The sequence below is a fragment of the Cenococcum geophilum genome (genome assembly GCF_001692895.1).
Source record: "Cenococcum geophilum 1.58 unplaced genomic scaffold K441scaffold_45, whole genome shotgun sequence".
Lineage (NCBI taxonomy): Eukaryota > Fungi > Ascomycota > Dothideomycetes > Gloniales > Gloniaceae > Cenococcum > Cenococcum geophilum.
The window spans coordinates 227,828-244,299 of record NW_027137603.1 but is presented as its reverse complement, the minus strand read 5'-3'; the positions used below and the strand labels follow the sequence as shown (position 1 = coordinate 244,299).

Here is a 16,472-nt window from a genome sequence, read left to right as displayed (position 1 = left end):
GCGGACGGGAAATATAGATAACTTAGAAGAGGCTATTTTAAAAGGAGAGGTAGCGGTATTTACTATTCCTAAAGATTATCCTAACTAGGTACTTACACTAAACAACCTTATAAATATGCTTAAAAGCCGATATAAGCGGACGGGAAATATAGATAACTTAGAAGCGGCTATTTTAAGAGTAAAGAAGGCGGTGTCTGCTACTTCTAAAGGCTATCTTTACCAGGTAGGGTATCTAGATAACCTTAGAAATATACTTAAAAGCTGATATAAACGGATAGGAAATATAGATAACTTAGAAGCGGCTATTTTAAGAGCAGAAGAGGCGGTATCTACTACTCCTAAAGACTATTCTAACTGGGTAATATATTTAAATAACCTTAGGGATAAGCTAATCTGCTAATATAAGCGGATAGGAAATATAGATAACTTAGAAGTAGCTATCTTAAGAGTAGAGGTAGTAGTGTTTACTACTCCTAAAGACCGTTCTAACCAGGCAGGTAGGCTAAAAAACCTTAAGAGTAAGCTATTAAGTCGATATAAGCGGATAGGGGATATAGATAACTTAGAAGCGGCTATTTTAAGAATAGAGGAGGCGGTATCTACTACTCCTAAAGACTATTTTAACTAGGCAGTTTGGCTAAACAGCCTTAGGAATATACTATTACGCCGATATAAATAAACGGGAAGCATAGATAACTTAGAAGCGGCTATTTTAAGAGTAAAGGAGGCGGTATCTACTACTCCTAAAGACTATCCTAACTAGGTAGGTCAGCTAGCCGGTCTTAAAGGTATATTATTACACTAATATAAGCGGACGGAAAATATAAATAACTTAGAAGCGGCTATTTTAAGAGTAGAGGTAACGGTATCTGCTACTCCTAAAGACTATTTTAACTGGGTAGGTTAGCTAATTAACCTTAGGATTATACTTAAAAGCTAATATAAGTAGACGGAAAACATAGATAACTTAGAAGCGGCTATCTTAGGAGTAGAGGAGGTAGTATCTGCTACTTCTAAAGGCTATCTTTACCGGGCAATATATTTAAATAACCTTAGGGGTAAGCTATTAAGCTAATATAAGCGGACGGGAAACATAGATAACTTAAAAGCGGCCATCTTAAGAGTAAAGGAGGCGGTATCCGCTACTTCTAAAGGCCATTTTTACCGGGCATTACCTCTAAACAACCTTAGGATTAAGCTATTCTACTAATATAAGCGGATGGGAAATATAGATAACTTAAAAGCGGCTATTTTAAGAGTAAAGGCAGCGGTATCCATTACTCCTAAAGACTATCCTAACCGGGCATATTGGCTAAAAGGCCTTAGGAATATACTTAGAAGCCAATATAAGTAGATAGGAAACTTAGACGATATAGACGCTACTCTAGGCTGCTTTCTAACCTCATTTAAATATTTAACTTTACCTCCTATTAATTGAGTTAGAGCTATATATAGCGTTATATAAATGCTCTAAGACCGCGATAAATAGGAAGGCGCCACCTTAGTCGCCCAACATGCCGTCTAACTTCTCCCCTTCGTATACAGCCGCCATCTCAGTCGTAAGGATTAACAGTATACTGTTCTACAAACCTTAGGTCTTGCTACTAACTCCTACTCTCTTTCTCTAAAGGTTGATAACGTTAAGAATGCTTTGCAACAGCTAGAGTTTAGACGTGGGCTTATCCTTAAATACTTAATTAACAGCCGAAGCGATTTGTCTAAACTACAAAAGGACTATCCTAGCTTGGCCAACACGTACGAGGCGATTCGCTTCAAGGCATCACGAGTTATCGACGCTTAGGGACCTGCTATTCAAGAGCAGATAGTTCGAGAGCGTATAGCAGCAGCTCACGAGATAGAGGAGTGCCTAGGGCAGATCCGTCAGTAGCCTGGCTACGAACAATTTCTCCTCTCGCCTACCGTGGATGAGTTAAAGGATGCTGCTAGAGAAGGACCAATTGTTATTGTAAATGCTACTGACATTAGTAGCCATGCCATTATCGTTTCCACCTCCGATATCTACGCTATCGCACTACCGGAGCTAGTTAAGTCTAAGGCGTTAAGAAGAATCTAATGAGATCTTATAAGGTACCGGGCTGCAGTTAAAAATGAAAAGAATTACGGCAGAGATATACAAAGTGAACAGAACGAAAGTAAAGAAGATGATATTGAGTTCCTCTCTGGCTTATAGACGGATTGTGTGAGCTTGGTGCTCGCAAAATTGAAAGGTGGTGAAATATCGGCGGTCGACAAGCTTCCCCGGATATGGTGGATTGGCATAGGCATCGCAAGCTCTCTACCCTTCCACGCTGCAGGCCATCACGGTAATGACTCTATTAAGAATACGTTAAGCCAGTCGATTCCCTTGTACACCCCGACAATTAAGGCACTCACCTATTCCAGATCACGTATAATAAGAAGTACTGACCTTGAAAGCGGCAAAACCTTAGTTCTTGTAGTTGCTATGCCAGAAACCCCTAGTTATGGGCCACTTTATAGGGTTAATCGCGAGAAGGAGGCTATCCAAGAAACTATTCGAAATATTTATATGGTGGAGACTCTAGAATGCCCCACTACGGACCGCGTGCTGAAAGATATAAAGCGATTTAACATTACTTATTTTGCGTGTTACGGGTTATTAGATCAGGCGAACCCTTCTAATAGCCACCTACTGCTCTAGAAGAGGGACGCCTTAGGGCTCTCTATCGACGAGCTAACTATTTCACAGATTTCAAACGAATAAAGCCTCGGGCGAGCATGGATTGCCTATCTGTTAGCATGCTCGACCGCAGAAGTAAAGGCTGCGCGCTTTACTGATAAGGCACTCTATCTCGTGAGTGCCTTCCAGGTGGCCGGATTTGGACATGTTATAGGATCATTATAGTCGGCTGACGATGAAGTGTACATCCGAGTGGCGAGGCACTTCTATAAGTATCTTGTCAAATACAGCGATATGGAGGATTCAAACCAAACGGTGGTAGAAGTATTACGCGAGGCTCTATTACAGGTTCGCTCAAGCTTTGTTAGAGATCCCCTTAAGTAGGCACCATATATTTATTTAGGTGCCTAGTTTAACAAGCGGGTAATTATAAGGAAGTAGGTTAGAGGGTTGGAGGTTAGAGGGTCAGATCTCCTAGCACTTATATATCTTAACGTGTAGACATCGTAGGCTCCTAGCCTCACTTTGACTTTTTTATACATTAGATGGTAGGGACGAAAGGTCGACGGTTATTTTGCGATGTAGTATAACTAAGTTAGATCTGCTATTAAGGTTGGGGTAGAAAGAAGCTTATCTCTATAAAGTTAGATTATATAGAGCTTTTATACTAAGAGAATGGTGTTACAGCAAGATTTCCCGTTAATAACCGTAATGCAGTTGTTATTTAATGCGCACTTTCGTGGAGAACGGTAAGGGGCTTTCAGCTGGTTGCAAGTGGTATTATTGCCTTAGATATTAAGGCGCCCAAAACTAATAAACGCTTTTATCTACATGATGTTTATAACTGCGAAAGTCTTTAACGTATATCCCTAATGCCTAAGGCACTAACCTTTACCTTCTCCGCCTGCTACCTAGTCAATATTATAGAGGAAGGAATAGTACTAGGATAAGCAGGGCCTAAGATCCGGGTTTATAGATTCTTCCGTTAATTTAAGAGTCTCTATATTTCGTCTAAGTCCTCTCCAAGTAAAGGCAAGGTTGTTTATGCTAGGAGTGCCTCCACCCACGTATACCTTTAAACCTTTATAACGTACAATACTAATTAATTAATTAAAATCCACACAGCGATTTAAAAACTCTAAATATTAGTATAACCTATTTTCAATGCTTGCGATTTATTTTATAATAATTTAGTCCTCTCTAAACCTCTATAGGAGTTGCATTTATCTCCAAGGGCGACCAGGTAAAGAATTACCTGTTTCTGCATTATCTCCATCTATATACGCTATACTAGCCAATTGCTATTACTTACGGGGCGAATGGGCAAGTTAAGGAGGCTGTAAAGCTGCTAGAGCAGGTGGTTAAGATTGAAGAAAGCACGCTGGCCGAGGATTACCCAGATCGGATTGTATGCGAACAGGCGCTAGCCTACTACTTACAGTAGGTATAACTATATCTAGCGGAATACGCTATATAAAGCGTGCCTCCTAAGCAGTATATACTGTCTTTAAGACACACCGACAATAAAGGGCGCTAAAGACCTAGGCATTTGAGTAATATAGATCGGCTTGAGATTACCAGCTTGGAACGGTCTTTATCGCATATAGCATATAGATCTTATTTACTAGTGAAGAACGAAGGACAGGAATAAGGCAATGCCTTTTTCACGCTAAAAGTTAGGGTATAGCAAGCTCCTGTTTGCCATATTACTAGAACGCATTTCGATGTAATAAACTAGATAATATTGGAATGAATGAATCTATATATAGAATCTATCTACAACAAATATAGGCCTTTATATAGGCCTATACCTATAAGTCATAAGCAATTGCTTATGGATGTCGACCAAGATGGAAACTTACCTCAGAAGCTTAGACTAAGAAATCGATTACGCTGGCGCGCTAATCTCCTTCGGATATTTGATCGATTTCTTAGTCTGAGGCGCTTTGGCGAGATTTGTATAGAAGCACGAGCTTTTTTAGTAAGGAAAACTCATAAACCCCAACAAAATTGATCAACATCCCTACAGCGTCTTTTAAGGTAAAAATTATATTAAATTACTCAGGAGATCTAGCTCTATAAATTATAAGATTTTAGGCTTTTTATACCTTTATATAGGCCCATATAGGCCTATACAAAAGAAGCTCATAGTTTTAACAACGGGAATTTCAACTTTAACGAAATTAATCTTAGATTTGGAAGGGAACAATATAATTCTAAAATATTTAATATGTAAAGTAGCCTCCTAAAATTCATCTATGAACTTCTGAAGACTTTATTTTATTATATCGTGGAGGAAATCCCCTTATAAAATCGCCAAAATTAAGATTTTGGTTATAATTTTAACAAATCTCGCCAAAGTGCCTTAGACGTGATTTTGGTGGATGTTAGTTAGCTTGCTGACGGGCCGAAGGAACATCCGCTCCAATTAAATTCACGTCTGAGCTCGCTGAGGTAAGATGGAAATAAAGGGAATCTGCTTATGTAAGCAGGAAAGAATGTAGAGGACTCTTCCAGAACCATCGTCACGATGCTGCCATCTACAGGCGCTAGCAGGGAGGGTGCCGACCCGCTCTGGCCACACCCTTGTTTAAGAGGCGTTCTCTGGCCACGCCAGCAGCTCCAATAAGAGGACGTACAAGGAAACCGAGCGCGAAGGCGCTAGAGGCCTAGCAGTCGCTAAAAACACAAACAATCGCGCCACGATCAACGCAGAATGGACTACCCCCATTCCCTACCGCAAGCGTCTCCGTCTCACCTAAACGCGAGGGAAGAAGCACTAACTTAGAGGAAATCGCGAGGCTTATCACAAATCTGAAAGAGATTATAACATAGCAGAGTAGCGTTATTATGAACTAGAACAGCATTATCAAAAGCGTCTAAGACGACCTTGTAGAGATCTACTTAGAACAGCAGAGCCTTAAGAGCCAATACGCCGAACTTTAGGAGGAGATCCGTTCTCTCCGAACGCAGTTTAATAATTTTTTAGTATCGCCTCCATTAATATAATTATGGGCGTCAGTAGCGGCTAGTAGAGGCGTAGCAGGATTAGGGATAACTTTTGCGAATAATAAGCGCTGGGGACCCTTATAAGGAGCCCAACGGTTAGCTAGTGATTAATATTAGCTAAGCGGGATAGGGAGTGATAGAGAAGATAGTGAATATAGAGGTGGTAAAATAAACTATTATGTAGGGTATAAGTGATGTTAAGAGACTTACGGGGGCTATAGTTAAGGACTTCCGCGTATAGCGAGCGAATGATAATATAAGCGTTATTAAATTCTTAGTGGAAAAGGATAAAGAGGCCGCGTTCCGGTAGATAACTATATAGTAGCTTAAACCGTATATCCCTAGGGCGAGGCTTATCGGACCTAAGTAGTATACAGTTAAAGCGGACTAGGTTAAAGTGGCTCTAGCAATAAATATTAATAGTGGGAAAGTAAGTAAATTAGCTATAGAGCGGTTTAGGGAGGAGAATGGGGTGGAGGTATATATAATGAGATGGCTCGGAAGACTAAGGCCTAGTAGCTAGCATGTGTTAGTGGTTATTAAGGTAGCAACAAAGGAGGACACGGAGAAGCTTCTTAGGATAGATAGTGTGTCGTTTAGTGGAGGTACGATTGTAGTATCGCTATTTAAAGAGCGACGCACTCTAGTGGCATGTTTTAAATGTAAAAGGTTTAGATATAGAGCTAGAGACTATATATGACCCAATATATACGATATGTGTGGCTAGGAAGGTTATCTCTAGTATAAGACAGTAAACCTGCGCTACGTAAACTGCTAAGGCCCACACTAAGCCTTATACCGTAAATGCCCAGTATATAGGAAAGAGAAGGACAGGATTCTTATAATTTAGTAGCATAGGTAACCGGGTCCCTATTCTTATTCTCTATTAAATTTTGTTTTAGATCTCGCCTTAATACGTAATTGCCGCCGCCCTCTTAACCTGCTTATTAGTATTAGGCCGTTTAAGAATAATATAACTTAGTAAACTGCTACTAAGGGAAGCAGCTATTGCAGTTATCGGTAATAGAGGCTAGGGAGGCGCTCCTTAAGGGTATAGGCGGATACGGGTAGGTTATAGGATGGAATTTCAACATATATATACGCTCTTTATCTCTTAGGTTTATATACTCTCTCTTTATTTCCTATATTAATTACAGCGTAAAAGGAAGGAGAAATAGCCCTTATAGTTAGCTACTAAATTAAAGCAGGTATAATTTGTATTAGTTTACTCTAGTTAGCGCTTAGTAACGGCCTATACCCTAGATAGTATATGGCTATAATAGATTATACATATATACATACATACGTTTAAGAGGCGTTTAATTTTTAAACGCGAATAAAGGGAGAGGTTAGTGTTTAAACGTACTTTCGCTACAGGATAGTATATGGGGTAGATGCTAAGAGTTTCTAATGGCGGGGTAAATGCTAGCTAGTACTAGATAGGATCTCCGTAAGGGAACTCAGAGTAGAAAATTTGTTTTATGATCCGTAAACGCGTGGCGCGCTCTTTGTAGACCAGCTAGCTTAAGGGACTATAGTTAAGATCCGTTATAAGTAAGTAGGTGCGTTTACTTATCCATTATAGCAGATAAGACAACGCAAATAGCACTAATATAAGGAAATTAATAGAGCTTGTACTAACTATCTAGTCCTAGTCCTAACTTAAATATTTTAGAAAGCATTAGCAAGAAAGTTGTTATCTTAGGCAGTGCTATCAAACGTACTAGAACAACTGCTTCTGCTATAAAAGCCTATAACATTTATTAAGTGCTTTTGATTTTTATATTTAAGAATAAATATGCCTAACCTAGTTTAGAGACCTCGTCTAGTCCAGGTGGTCTTAGCAGGCGGAATTCACTAGCAGTAAGGACGTAGACCTAAGCTTAACCTTTGTCTAACTATCTAATGTTCCGCCTTTTAATAAACTCTTTTCTATAGTTATATAGCATATATAGTATATATTATTCTGCTTTATAAGCCTTGCTTAAGAGCCCTTAGAACCTCCAGCTATTCCCACTTATATTAGGATATTCCTAAGAAATAGTAGGATAAATAAGACTAAAACGTATTATATATAGGAAATAATTAAATTGCTTAACAGTAACTAGAAATACTTAATAATTATTTAAAAACTATTAAAGTACTATAGGAGAAAGTTCTATTCCCAAATTATTTAGGCCTAAGCCCACTACACGCCATATATTTAGGGGTAATCTCTACTTCTCTTTCGCTTTTAAAGATTTGCCGTTAATCTCTTTTTTACTACTTTTATTAATGGCGTTTCGTGAGGTTAATCTAAGTCCCTTCTATATTCCACTCTTATCTACTAAAGCCATAAGTGTTTTTCTGTCTTTCTTTTTAAGCGCCTCTCTAAGCTCTCGGAACCTTATAATATACTTAATAAACTTACTAAGATTCTTTTTATAATAAGATTAAAGTTTATAGGACATTAGGTTAGTTATAGGCTCTTTAATAGGCTTCTAGCATAAAACTACTACTCCATCCATAATATAAACCGAGCAATACCTTAAATTCTTATTTCTCTCCGTGGCTCTAATGCTCGTCAGCCTAGGCTTCCACTCTACCCAGTATTTAAGTGCACCGTTTTTAATTACGCCTTCTAAAATTTAGTTTGGTCTTCTTAGGAATCTAATAGGCTGTTTATCTTCGCTTTTATAATCTAAGCTATTATTAGAAACATCCATAAAGTGGGCTTTATCGTCACCTACTTAGCTATTAGTGTAATTGAAAGATCTATAATTATCCGGCTATCTTACTAGAAGGTATTAAAAAAACGTACTCAACATTAGCGACTATATTCGCGGGGTCAGACGAGCCTATTATTAGGTAAGAAGATTAATAAGCCAAACTTAAAATATAGGGCTGGCCTTACTATGGCTTTCCGTATAGTCTATTCCCAAGATATACACATCCTTATACTCTTAGGTGTCGTAAGGATACGAAATTTCCATTCCGGATATTAGGGCAGGTAAAGATAGTATTCCCACCTATCTAAAATTAGACGGCTGCGAGTGGTCCTTAACTAGAGAAAGCATAGCTGGTAAGAGCTTAGGGCTAGTATAAAAGAATTAGGAATTATAAGTACTATAAAGCAAAAAAAACTACGCAATAGCGCCCTTTATGCCCTCGTAGGACTAACGCTAGAAGCACAGCTCTAATCTAAAAATATTAAATTACGCAAGCTGCTTCGCCGCAATACTAAGTCATATTAATAGTTATAGGATAATCTCTTTACTACCTATAGCTTCTAGGTATTTAGGGGGCTAATACCTCTACTAGCATCCAGTATCTAAGCTTCTTCTTATAATATCAAATAAATCCCCTATTTAATTCTAAGCGTAAAACTTAGCTTGGCCGGATCATCAACTTTAAACAATAATCAACTATTAGGGCTACCCCTAAACACTAGTATACAGAAGCCCTTATCCGGTTCCAAATAGAGTAGAAACTATATTCCTAAACTTCTTCTCAGTTACGTCAAAGGTGGCTAAATACGCCGCAGCTTTATCTCCTAACTCCTTACTTATACTACATGCCTTAAAAACATAGTACAGCGCTTAGAAGGCGGCATTACTTTCACCCACGTCATATGGATTTAGGCAGAAATATCAATCTTAGAGTAACTTACACAATCCTAGTTAACAAATTCATATAAACTTCTCCAGCCGTTAAAGTATGCGGTGTTTATATAAGCTTCTTTATATTAATACTAACAAGAGCTAGAGCATTAAGACTACTTATAATCTAATAAATAATAACAGCTAAGCACTGCTTACAAAGCTAGAGACTAGTGCGTTAGTTCTTCCGCACTAATATAATATATTTTAGTTAGGTATTTATATTTAGTAACAGCTTAGCCAATAATTACCCCTAGCAATGCCTCCTTTAATTTAAACAGCTACCGTTAGATTTAGTCTAGCAGCCTACGCTTTTAGGCATAAACAGTACACCAAGTAAGAAGTAATTATAGCCAACGGATATTATACGCCAGCTTTAGGGTAAAGGGGCCGCTAATATACTTCGCCTTATTTAGGTAATATTAATCTCTCTTTCTAAACTTAGTCTTAGCTTAGCTAAGCAGTAGAGGAAATATTATAAAGGTAGCATTCACCTTACCTTAAAATGTCCTCAGATCAAGCTAGCTTTTCCCTAAATACTAAGCCTTACTAAAATATAGTTCTTTTCTGTGCTCGTTAAATAAGTCCTATTATATATATGCCTCAGACAAACCTAAATTAGATTGCTAATAATTCTCATAGGTCTGCAGGAAGAGCTTAGGAAACGATCTATATATACTACCCTAGCGTTATATATTTCACACCTTATAATTAAGGATAAAAAGAGGATAGTAATAAAGATAGTAATAAAGAGACGGTAGTTTTAAATGATAGTAATAAGCTACAGACTTCTAGCCACTCTATTAACAGATTACGCTAAAGTGACCTAGTAGAAGGGCGAATTAATACTACCAATATTGATAAACTAAGCCGGAGTGACGATAATGGATTATCGAGTGATAATAGAGAACTTAGGATTTGGCGTAATTTAATAGGTAAGACTCTATAAGTGTAATACTATACGGAAGAATAAAGTAGAAATTTAATAAGAAATTATAGAATGCCTGTAAAACGCCTAGTGGTCTGTCTATGTTCTAAAACCTACACTTTCGTCTCTTTTAGCTTGACCTCTTCCGAGCTCTATATAATTTATAATAATCTCTTAAGTCTCTTAATACGGGCAGAAGATTTTATTCACTGTATTACCAATAAAGGACAACTAATATATAATAATAACCCTAAACTCTATAAGTTTCTTTCTAAGCTTAAACACTTACATCCTAAGTAAGTACCAGTCGTGTTTAAGGTTAGTGGGCTTATAGATTTATATATTAAAGAGTTAAAGAATAATATCTAGTGTATACTCTTTAGCGCTTATTCCATCTATTGCAATCTACTAAGTGGGATTATATACCTCTATTAATATAATAGGAAAGGGTTAGGAGGAAGTATAATAGGACTTCTACTTGTCACCAAATTCATTAGGCTTCTCTTATAGGAATTTCTTTAGTTCTTTAAGCCTATAGGATCTATTATATAGGAACTTGTCCGGCATACTAGGTCTATAGGGCTCTTTATACAGAAACAGCTTCTTCTTTATAGTGTTAAAGTTATTTTCATTTTCATATATCTACTATTAGTACTTTCTTAGCACCTGCTTTATGCCTATAATCACTACCCTTTTCCTTCAAAGAAGCTTTTTGAATTAGGGCTTAAAAAACATGTCTGCTAATCCCTTTTGCAAGTGACTTGAAAACCGTCTTGCCCTTTGTTGAGGGTTCCGATGCTGTGTGAATTTACTTTAACGTTATGCCGGCGCTAGTAGGGAGGGTGCCGACCCGCTCTGGCTACACCCTTATAAGGGTCTATAGTTGCCCATTTCCTCTATATTCTCTATTTTTCAACCTTAAAAAGTAGTTGGCGTTGGAACCAAGTGTTTTGGGCGTGGCGTTATAGCGGTAAAGCACTGCCGCATCCACACGCCACAGTCCCCACCAACGCTTTTGTGTGCTGCTCGGCTGTTTAGTGGCACGGTTGCTGAGTTAACTTGAAGCGTAAGGAACCGCCAAACCCCAACCAGTTTTCGCGACGGTCACCGTTTAACTTCGCAATGCGGCCTAACTTATAGCATAACATACGGCTATGTCTACGTCGCAGACTCCTATAAAAGATAATCGGCATATTACACCGCCTTTAAGCTTCGTAAGCGCGCCTTTAACGCCTCCGCCAATTAACAAGAAAGCCTTTACCTAAGCTCCCCGACTTATTGCGCTTTTTAAAGATATTAAAGCTGGAAGACATATTAAGGAACACCCATAGACAGAATTTCAGCTTTTATAAGGAGAGTATAATAATATAAAGCGTCAGCTTAGGCGAGACGAGGCGCTATTTAGGTATGCTAAGGATAAGATACGGTACATAGCCTTAAAGAATAATACAGGCGTAGCTGATGATGGAAATCGGACAGGTATAACTATAACGTAAGAAGCCACCGACTTGTTATCTGTATGCCGACTAGTATATATAAGCTCTTTATTAATAGTATTAAGGACACAATTTAAAGTTAGCTAAAGGTAATTCGCAACGGGTCAGACAAGGCAGCCCTTTTCGCGCAGAAGGTGCGGCCAGCCCGTTCTACCGAGATTTATTTTCTAGTTAACGGCGCTTCGCCTAGCATAAAGTTAAAATATAAGCCGGACGCCTCTTTCTAGCACGATAATGTATAATATCCTAGCGTTATAATTAAAGTTATATATTTACAAAAGAGGAAGAGGTTAGGTAGGCTAGCCGAAGACTATCTTCTAGATTTAGATGCGAGCGTATAGGTTATTATTGGCTTAGACATTAAATACGGCAGGAAGTAGTCGCGCAAGGCGATGTTATTGGTATAGTAAACTTGTATATTCTATACTACTAATAGAGATAAATTAAAAGTAGTTTAAGAAGTTATAGATAAGGTATACTCTATTTTAAAACGACGCTCTTTTATCTAATATCTGATATTCTTTATAGGCGTTCCGCAACAACTAAGGAAATCCTACTAATTATCTAGGCCTTTAACTTAAACTTATAGACTTTGCTTATAAAGAACTTATACAGGGTAAGATTGGAGATTAGGATCTAGGATTAGTAATCTCTGCCCAATAACTCTACCAGTACCTTACCACGGCGGAGACTAAGGTACGATAGCTGGGATTACTTAGCAAGCATTTAATGGCTCCTAGACTTAAGAAGCGGAAAAGATTAGAGATACCTCTAGATTATATCGCTTCTAGCAATAAAGCGAGGTATATTAATCAAGAGGAGAGAGCATTGAAGCGTATAGTAGATAATGACCTAGAGTATAAAAATACATTAATAAGAAGCTCTTCGTCAGAATAAAAACATAAGTTTTCACTCGTAATTCGTAACAATCATATTAGACACCTTAGCATTAGATAAGAGACTTTAGCACAGATTCCCCCTTAATTATTATAATATCGAATCATTTGGTAGTAAGGTTTCGTAACCCCGCTTAGCTGCGGAGCAAGGAGTTTAATCCGCTTCCGAAGCGGCGTATTGTGGGGTACCCAAAACACTAACTCCGCTACACGTGGCTGGGGCTTAATTGCCGCTTAGATCGGTCAGCACTTACTAAAACTTTTCACCTACACTTTATTCCCACTTCCTCCATCTCGACATATGTATATATATATATATATTTTATTATAGCCATATACTATTTAGGGTATAGGCCGTTATAGAGCGCTAACTAAATACTTCCTGCTATTAATATGTATGCTCTAGTTTAGAAGCCAACTATAAGAACTATATATCTATTACCTAATATTATACTTAACTAAGGAAATAAAGGAAAGTAATACGTTACTATTAAAAGAAAGTTAAAGTTTAGAGGCGAGCCCAGGTAAGTAGTTTTCGACGCCTTATATCCGCAGGGCTATTCTAGCGTTATGCGCTTCTTAATCGGTAACGCACTAGTGGAGGTATGTGTAGATAAGGCTCGCGGTATATTTGGTTAGATAATTGGAGGAGGGATTCTTAAGAGTCTTTACTTATTAATGTTAGCTTCTATACTTTCTGCGTCTTATATACTTAGGTATAAACGTCTAGTCTCCTTTGTGAATTCGATTGTAGCTTTAACTACGCTAATATCTGGCTTCCAGCGTTTAATTGGGCCGTTAATATTCCTGCCTCCTTCTCATCTGCTTAAGTAGCCTCCTAATATATATAATAGATCCCCAAATCGGTCTCTATACTGCTCTCTTAGTTTAATTCTCTACTGCGCCCACCTCCTATAGGAGAAAAGGAAGTGCTGTATTAATTCTATAAGCCCGTAGTTGTATAACGCCGTCTCTAATACATTAATTTTATAGAGATATTTCTTTAGAAATGACTTGCCGGTCTATAGCTGCGTAAGGATGGCTACTTCGGAGCTGATTAGCTGCTAGTATAATCCTACCGCCCTTCTAAGGTGGAGTACTGCGTCAATCTTCCTTATAAATTTGCTAGTATTAGATCTTTCTAATAGAAGCGGTCCTGTTATTATCTCGGCTCTTTTTAAGGCTTGCGTTACAAGGTACTATAGGAGGCCGTCCCTTTGTAGTGGCTCCTTACTCTCTAGTCTTATCGCTGCTTTAGTAAGCTTGTCGGCCTTTTTATTTCCTACAAATCCCGAGTGGTCTAGAATCTAGTATAGCGTGATATTGTTTAGCTAAAGCTTCTTTAAGATCTCTGCGATTACTTCCTAGCATACTCTAGCCCTCTAGCTCTATACTAATAGCAACGCTAATTACAAGTTGGAGAATATTCTTATACTAGAAGCAGGTATTGGAAAACCTATTTAGTTGACAGCCGTGCACGTAGGGTTCTATAGCTAGTTAGCTGCCTCGCTAATTGCTAGAAGCTTTATAAGGTAGGCGTCGGCCTAATTGGAGCTTGCTACCGTTTTCAAAAGCATTACTTTAGATAGCGTAGTATACACGCCAACCCCTGCCCTACTATTATGAACCGATGTATTAATATATATATTAACCTGTCCTGGCCCTCTATCTCGACGTATATATATATATATATATGTTCTATTATAGCTATATACCGTCTAACTTAGGTATAGGCCGTTACTAAGCGCTAACTAGAGTAAACTAATATGAATTATACCGGCTTTAATTTAGTAGCTAACTATAAGAGCTATTTCTCCTTCCTTTAGCGCTGTAATTAATATAGGAAATAAAGGAAAGTAATATAATACCGTTAAAGTATAGTAAGTTAGAGTACTATTTTACTCTATTTTAGTTCTTCTAGATCTTAATATAATCTCCTATAAGCCTAAATAAACGAAAACTGCGTGTATAGTTTATACTTCGCTAATCCTATATAGAAGGATAATAATTATATTTAATAATATAGCTTATATTATAAGATCTAATAAGGTTTACAATAGTGTGCAAAAGTCGTATAAGACTAGTGTTAGGGGGATTTCGTGTAGAGTAATATAGGTGCTAGTTATAAAAGGGGCTTAACTTATTTTAGAATTGGCGTTCTAGGTTATATATAGAGAGGATAAGTAATAATATATGTGGTAAGCGGCGCTGTAATAGAGTAGTCACTGGTACTAGTAGGGAGGCTCTAGAAGTATATAGTATAGTTATTAGTGCTAGTAGTGTAGAGGCTAAAGATTGACGAGGCTTCGCTAGCGGTAATAGTAATATTAGGTAAGAGCAAGACGTAATAGTAGCGTATAAGGGACGGACAGGAGAAACTAGGCGAGGGAAGAAGGGCGATAGCTAGGTAGGTGTATCGGTTAAGGTAAGAGGGGAAGGAGTAGTAGTAGCGTATTTTAATGGGCGTTCTTAGAGCGGGCTTATAAAGGGTAGTAGTAATAGTGGCGATAATATTGGAATATTATTAATTATATTGAATATTGTATCTACTAGGAGGCAATTCTCCTTATAAAATTTAAGGAGGTTATTGTTGCTCTATTCTCCTAAAGTAACTATCTATTATATACTTATTACTTTATTATAGACATAATAAAAGTAAGTGTTTTTCCCAGATTTTATAGAGTAGGAAAAGCCGTATATCGCTAGCTGCTGTAGAGGTAGATTTATATATATCTATATTAACAGATAGTTTTCTAAGCGTCTTATAAGGTTTCGAGATAATATAGAGGTATTAGATAGTAGTTATAACGCGCTTCACAATCGTTAGGACGCATTAGAACGTGATAGTGAGTTGCTTTAGCTTGCTGCTGGTGATAACCTAGGCGATAATAACGGTGCGAAGCGGTTTAATGCTACTGCTGCTGCCATTTATACTATAAAAACGTATATATTACCCTCTATCTTAACAAAAGTATAGCCAGAGTGGGTCGGCTACCCTCCCTACTAGTAGTGGCAATATATAACCTAAACTAACCTTAAACTAATACCTTCTATATACTCTAAGGGCGCTTATATACTAATAGATAAAAGCTAATCTATAACCTATTAAAGTACCTTACCTATATACTGTTTACTACTATACGCTAACTAGGATATATAAATAATAGAGTATTATACTAACCTTATACGCGCGCATCTTATAGGAATAAATAGCCTTTAGCTATACTGCGTTTCCTAAATTAGAGACGAATAGTGCTTAAAGCAAGTAATAGTAGTAGGATACTCTAGGCTAAGTGTATATTTATATCCGCTACTTGCCCTTTAATATAGTACTAAAGCAGCTTTGTATTATTGCTGTTAATAAAAAGGAAAAGCTAGGTAGTATACGCTGGTTAGTATATTGGGGTGCTCCTTTCCTAGCGCCTTCTCTCTTCCCTTTAGCGCCTACTAGTTTATCTCCTCTACCGCTTTACGCTTTCCCTAATATTATAGCACTGACGCCACAATGCTAGTGCTTATTAGGGTATAAAGATTATTACTTTCTACTATTCTCTCCCTGGTTGTTATCGCTTTCATTGCCATACTCTTAGCTGTTTATAGCTCCCCTTTATCTATATATACTATATAGCGTTTACTTAGTAATTACGCCTAGTTTCCTAGTAATTCTTTATTAGCTAGTTCGCCCTCCAATATAGACTTAATGTGGGGAAGTAGCTTCTAGCACTTCGTCTAGTTCTTAAATCTCCCGTTAGGGAATTCTCTTACTATTAATATAAAAAACTTCTATCTCTATTACTCTACCTTATTAAATGACAATAGCTAGACCCTTGTGCAGAACTGCACTAA

At 37.7% G+C, this 16,472-nt stretch overlaps 2 protein-coding genes across 2 annotated transcripts; one reads left to right on the top strand and one right to left on the bottom strand.

The window, feature by feature from the left end:
• Positions 1-94: 94 nt before the first annotated feature.
• On the top strand, positions 95-265 carry K441DRAFT_577996 (uncharacterized protein; the record flags this gene model as incomplete). Its single annotated transcript, XM_067644275.1, has 1 exon — positions 95-265. A coding segment is annotated over one exon (171 nt), but the record flags the coding sequence as incomplete, so codon positions are not given.
• A 1,438-nt stretch (positions 266-1,703) lies between these two features.
• K441DRAFT_233315 (uncharacterized protein) lies at positions 1,704-2,031 on the bottom strand. The gene is made up of 2 exons (XM_067640660.1): positions 1,921-2,031; positions 1,704-1,867 (listed from the first exon to the last, which is right to left on the bottom strand). The coding sequence occupies exons 1-2, from the start codon at positions 1,996-1,998 to the stop codon at positions 1,781-1,783; spliced, it is 165 nt and encodes a 54-aa protein (XP_067500205.1). The 5' UTR covers positions 1,999-2,031; the 3' UTR covers positions 1,704-1,780.
• Between the last annotated feature and the right edge of the window lie 14,441 nt (positions 2,032-16,472).